We start from the raw sequence: 5,949 nt of genomic DNA, 5'->3' as shown, positions 1-5,949 counted from the left end.
TTTGTATGACACTCGCTTGAATATCATAACTTTTTTTCTCCGTTCACTTAAGTACCATATCGAGGTAAAATATATCATTTAGATGTCCTTTCCAACAAAATCGTCATACATGGATTTTTTATTTAATTTTCCATTCAGATTTTTGTATTTTTTATTTTTTATTTTCAATTTTTTTTCCGACCACCCTAGACCGTCGAGAAGGGCTCACTCGGACCGGGGGAGAGGGCCATGTCACCCTCAGCCAACAGGCCCACGAAGGCTCGGGGCGAGGCCATCACCTTGGCTTGGGGCGCCGTGATAGACCTAGGGCGAGGCCTCCACGGCCCTTCCTTCTTGCCTTCGCTCTTACGGCTCTAGCCGCTGCCGGTACTAGAATCGAAACCGTCAAGCCGTTGGTCTTCGATACGTCGCTCGATGGCGAACCGATGCACCGAAGCAATGGGACCATCGTCGCTCTACTTGCCAGAACGCCTTGAAATCGGGTTCCGTCGAAATGAAATCCGAGACCAAAACGTGAAATGTTCAATAATCACAAACCGAAATCGCAGAGGATCGCTGCACGAGAGAGAGAGAGAGAGAGAGAGAGAGAGAGAGGCATTGCTCTTCGCTGCCTTTTTTTCTCCCTCCTCATTTTCCTGTTTTTTATGATCTACTCTCGAGAGTAATGGTGCAAATGTAAAGCGTTGATCTCGTGAGCAGCCAGCGCCAACCGTGGAAGTAGGAAACAAAAGAAAAGGAAAAATAATTCAAAATTCAAAATTTGTGGCTATTTTCTCTTAGGAAATCAACCGTACCAAACGTGGAAAACATTTTAACGGGCGGAATTATAAAAGAAGTCTTAAATCTATAACGATTGTGTCTATTCAGTCCTAAAATTTTTTTACGTCAATTGAGTACTAATCCTCTTGCATTTGTTTCAATTTATTGGGCCGGCCTACACTTATGTGGATAATTTTTAATAGTATTTTAATAATTTTATTTTTTATTTTTTCTCTTCTTTCTCTTTCTATTTTTTCTTTCTCCTCACCAACCATTGGGTGGGGCCATCACGGGTGTGGGCACAGTTGCCTTGCTCGCGAGCATGCCTCTCTAACCTAAGCTATCGGGATGCACGGTTGCGGACAAGGCCGCCTAGCCCGGATATGGGCAAGGCCAACCTTGCTAGGGCCTCGCTAGTGGTTGTGATGGGCTTGCCCGGTGGCCGGCGTGCTACGACAACCCTCGCCGACCAATGGCAAGAAAAAAACAAAATGAAAGAGAAAAAAAAAGAAAAGATAAAGATAAAATAAAAAAATTGAAAAGAAAAATTATTATTAAAAAGTGTCTATGTCAGCATTGACCGGCTAAATGGTTGAATTGGCACGATTATAATAGGTTTCTGACTTTTTTCATTATTTTTCTATAGTAACATTTATTTCAGGTTTTAGCCAAACATCGAAAAATATTATTATTTTCCTAAAAAATGATTTGCTGAAAAATATTTTTCAAAAATGTCTCATTCTCCACGAAAAGACGGCAACTAAAAGATTGAAGATATTCACCCCCTTTTTATACAGCTATTTTTCATTTCATCGAAGATATAACTATTAAAAAGTGCTAAAAAAATCATTAGAGGAAAATTCCAAGAATAATTTAATTTAAAAATTGACAAGAAATAGCAATTTTTAATAAATTATGAAGTGATCTTCCTATGATAATTGTATGGAGAGGGCAACTACCTCTCTTTTGAGTTAATCGTACAAAAAATCCTAAACTGGCATATATGTAACAAGTTTACCCTAAATAATTTTTATGATCATAAAAAATCCCATACAGGTACACCTGTAACAAATTTATCCAAATTATTTTTTTTTATTACAATAAACTTGAAATTGGTACACCCATGATAAATATATCCCAAATTAATTTTTTCAACCACAAAAAACTCCAAACTAGTACAATTGTATCGAATTTACCCTTTGTTAGTTTCCATTAATTGAGTTAATATCATGAAATGCCCCAAATTGATACATATCTGATAAACATAGGATAAAAATCCCAAACGTGTACATTCGGCAATTATCACGTGTCATCCAACTAGGCAATTTGATGATAAAATTTAATAAAAATTAATGGATGATAAACTTGCCATAGGTGTACCAATTTAGGGTAAATTTATCAAATGTGTACCAATTTAGGATTTTTAATGGTCCAAAAAAAAATTTAAGATAAATTTCTCATATGTGTACCAGTTTGAGATTTTTTGTGGTAAAAAAATATTTTGGGGTAAATTTATCACCGATGTACTAGTTTGGTGTTTTTCGTGATATTCACCCCTCTCTTTTTAGTATCTTTAATATATTTTTTTTAGAAAAAATACCGTCAAAAACCTTAAACTATGCATACTGTGACACATTTACTCTGATGTTTTTTTTGTGACGTCAAAAATCCTAAACTATATCCATTATGAGACATTGACCCTAGATTTTTCATTGTGACGCTAGAAACCCTGGACTTATATCATTGTGACACATTTACCTTCCAGTTAAAAGTATAATGTGAATCCAAGGAGGGCCTGAATTGGAGGAGGCCGGGCTGGCCCTTGTTGAAGCCAAATTGCAGGAGAAATTCAAACCTCCACAAAGCCAAGCCAATGCTTCATACTGTAAATCACAATTTAATACTGCGCTAAGCCACACAATCCTTTCCTTTTTCTCGACCTTGCTCAAGCTAAGATCTATTCCAAATTTAATCTTAAAGCAGGATTTTGACAATTAGGCATCCATCATGAAAAATGTCCATCCCATAGAACAAACGGATCCCAAACTTTCCAACAGTATCGGTAATGCAATCAATGCGGGGCTCAAGGAATGCGGTCCCGTTGTCCCAAACGAGCTCATCGTTCACACGCACCTAAAACACCAAATCAACAATCAGAAATGATTTTGGAAAGTGCCAGGAATCATCGCATCGATCGTATCTCACTCCAGCGGTGTCTCCAAATAGAAGTGGGTAGTGGATGGACAAGTGCCCGAGGAACTCGAATGTTGAAGACGATGGATAATAACTTCAGATTTTCCTTCTTCTTTTTTACGTTTTTCTAATGTGACACTTGCGTGGCGCCATATCAACGCCACCTTGAATTTTCGTTATATTTTTAATTGCTGCTTTTAACTGGAAAATTAATGTCACAATGGTACAAGTTAAGGATATTTAGTGTCATAAAAAAAAAGGTTTAGGGTAAATGTGTCACCACGGGTATAGTTTGAAGTTTTTGATGTCACAAAAAAAGTTTAAGGTAAATATGTCACAGTGGACATAGTTTAGGATTTTTGATGGTATTTATCTTTTTTATTTATTTAGGCAAATATGGCCGCCACATAAATACCACCGCGTGATAGATGTTACCGATAATAGATTGAAATAGTACCTTTTTTTTGCCATAATAACTATTTCGTGGATAATAATATATATTCTCATTACAAAAGGATTACTAGGTTTATCACTTTTTGCCTTTTAATTGAATGCCACGTTAGCATGACGAAAGAATTATGCTTCTTCCTGTTTACCTTTGGATCAATATTCGTAACGATTTGCTTGAGTATCCTGATTCCACGTGGGAAAGTTACTTGACCATTGGGCACTCGCTTGGTCACCAAACAGAAATTCTTCTAAATATTGAAAAAGAGAGAAATACGCACACAACAAAAAAAAATTATGCCATATAAATATAACACGCAAAAGTCTAGAGCCTCGAAAGCATATATTCCATGGCCGACTCGACCGAGAACGCAAACATATTCCATGGCGGAGACCTCCGTGCACGGCGACATCCACCGCGAATCCTCTGGTGATCGCCCGAATCGCAGGAGCCGACCTCCTCCTTCTTTGAGCCCCAGCGATCTCATCGGCGCCTTGCCAAACGACGTGATCCACCGCATCTTCTCGTTCCTGCCCCTCCAAGACGTCGTCAAGACCAGCGTCCTCTCCAAGCGGTGGCAGTCCACTTGGACCACCATCACCCACTTCGTCTTCAACGGAGACCGGCCTCGCAATCACGAAACCTACTCCTTCGACTTCCTGTCCCTCGTCAACCGCGTCCTGATCCAGAGCACCTCCCCCACGGTGAAGAGGCTCCACGTCACCGGCTTCGTGTACGACGAAGCCAACTCGCCCAAGCTTGACTTCTGTCTCCGCTTCGCGATGGTGCGCCGCGTGGAGGATCTCTGCCTGGGGCTGACTGCTTCGCCGTTCTTGTACCCGCTACCGCGGTTCGCGAGTCGCTTGAGTTGGCTGGTGCGCCTGGAGGTCTCTTACTGTTGTTTTTCGTCGGGTACTAGTATTCGGTGGCCTTGTCTTAAGGTCTTGTCAATAAGACATGGGGAGTTGTGCGATCAATCCCTCCAGAAAATTCTCAGGGGAAGTTCTGTTTTAGAGTCCCTCGAGTTAGACTCCTGCAAGGGGGTGAAGAACATCAGAATAGATTCAACGAGTTTGAAGGACTTGCTACTCGTTCCCTCCTTGTTCTCTGACGTGGAGAATCTTTGGGCCCCTCATTTGCTGTCACTGCGGGTGTCGGGGTTCTCGCCACACGACTCCATGTTCAGACTTGACGACGTATCCTCTTTGGTCGAAGCCAACTTATATCTTCGTATCTTATATTTTAGTATGTCTCATGTGGAGAGGATACGGGACCTTTTAAAGGGACTCCTTGAGAAGTTGCGCGGAGTTCCTACACTCGCCACAGGTGGTTCGTGTTTGCAGGTACGAGCTCCGTATTTTTTACCCTTTATAAGACGTGCTCTGAAGAGGAATCATTGTGAATTCTTCGTGGGAGACAGGATCAACGTAGATTTTGTTAGTCTTTATTCACCTTAAGCAGGAAAACAAACAATGATCAGAATTTTCTCTTTTGCTTGTTCATTGTGCTTAGATTTTGTCCCATTGGGAGATGGAAGGAGTGCCATCTCCATTGTCAAAATGTCGGAATTTGACACTAAATGCACCAGTCTCTCGTTGGGACCTTCCTGGGATAGTGCACCTGCTACGAAGTTCACCGTGCCTGGAAAAATTAGTCATACGCCTGGCTGGCTTCACCAATTTGCAGGTTTGTTCCTTCGCCATGATGTTTTCAGTTCGCTTCTTGTGCAGACTTTTTTTTTGCACAAATATTTAAACAGTGAGTTAAAACTTCAGAAGCACATAAAGACGATCGAATTCAGACTCTTACTTGTTTTAGAAATTGAAAATTGCCCCTAACTTCGGTCGGTCTACTCAACATCTGTACTGGACAACTTTAAGCTGTTTTAGTTCACTTCTAAAGTAACTGCAATGTTGTACTGGAGGTTCTTTGGCTGCCATGTAGGTTTGGATGTTGAACCAATAGGGTGGCGATGAGCACCTAGAAAGAGAAGATATTTTGTTGTGTGGACGAGTTTAAGAGCTCAAATTGATTAAGACTCCATACAAAGTAAAACTAACTAGCATTTGCTGTGGATAAATGAAGGTTGTTTGTTTGAAATTTTAGTGAGCTAATGGATTTTCTTTTCCTCGTGGACCCACATCTAATGCGAAGCAAGTTCTTAAATGGGGGTTCATGTGCAGTTTGAGCTTGATGAAGAAACTAAAGATCGTTTTAACTATGATGAAGAAGATTTTTTGTGTTCGAGGAAAGGGAACTTTGAATGTTTGGCAAAACATCTCAGACGAGTTGAGATCATCGGCTTTCAAGCTAATAGTTTTCGGTCGAAATATCTGCTCGCCTTGATGAAGGTTCTTCTTGGGGATGCACTTGTGCTGGAGAAGTTAATTATCAAGGCTGAATTGCCCACACAACATGGACAAGAGCGCCATCAAGACCCTGTTCTTTTGGAACTACTTGGCGTGATGCAAGAAGTGCTCAGCTATCGAAGAGCTTCCCGAAATACTGTAGTTATATTCAATCATCCTTTCAAAGAGACGTCCTTTTAA

The 5,949-nt window shown here is 40.5% G+C and overlaps 1 protein-coding gene across 1 annotated transcript; it reads left to right on the top strand.

Annotated features, from left to right (window-relative positions):
- The first annotated feature begins 3,783 nt into the window (after window positions 1-3,783).
- On the top strand, window positions 3,784-5,949 carry LOC125314025 (F-box protein At5g03100-like). Its single transcript, XM_048275480.1, has 3 exons — window positions 3,784-4,743; window positions 4,913-5,086; window positions 5,584-5,949. The coding sequence occupies exons 1-3, from the start codon at window positions 3,784-3,786 to the stop codon at window positions 5,947-5,949; spliced, it is 1,500 nt and encodes a 499-aa protein (XP_048131437.1).

Source organism: Rhodamnia argentea, chromosome 3, assembly GCF_020921035.1.
Source record: "Rhodamnia argentea isolate NSW1041297 chromosome 3, ASM2092103v1, whole genome shotgun sequence".
In the NCBI taxonomy this organism is placed as follows: domain Eukaryota; kingdom Viridiplantae; phylum Streptophyta; class Magnoliopsida; order Myrtales; family Myrtaceae; genus Rhodamnia; species Rhodamnia argentea.
This window is presented reverse-complemented; position numbering and strand designations above follow the sequence as displayed.

What these genes read in the sequence shown, in the direction of transcription:
- LOC125314025 (XM_048275480.1), top strand. Translation starts at nt 3,784, where the DNA reads ATGGCGGAGACCTCCGTGCACGGCGACATCCACCGCGAATCCTCTGGT. An exon ending in CAGGTGGTTCGTGTTTGCAG is followed by an intron (nt 4,744 to 4,912) that starts GTACGAGCTCCG and finishes CATTGTGCTTAG; the next exon opens with ATTTTGTCCCATTGGGAGAT. An exon ending in CTGGCTTCACCAATTTGCAG is followed by an intron (nt 5,087 to 5,583) that starts GTTTGTTCCTTC and finishes GTTCATGTGCAG; the next exon opens with TTTGAGCTTGATGAAGAAAC.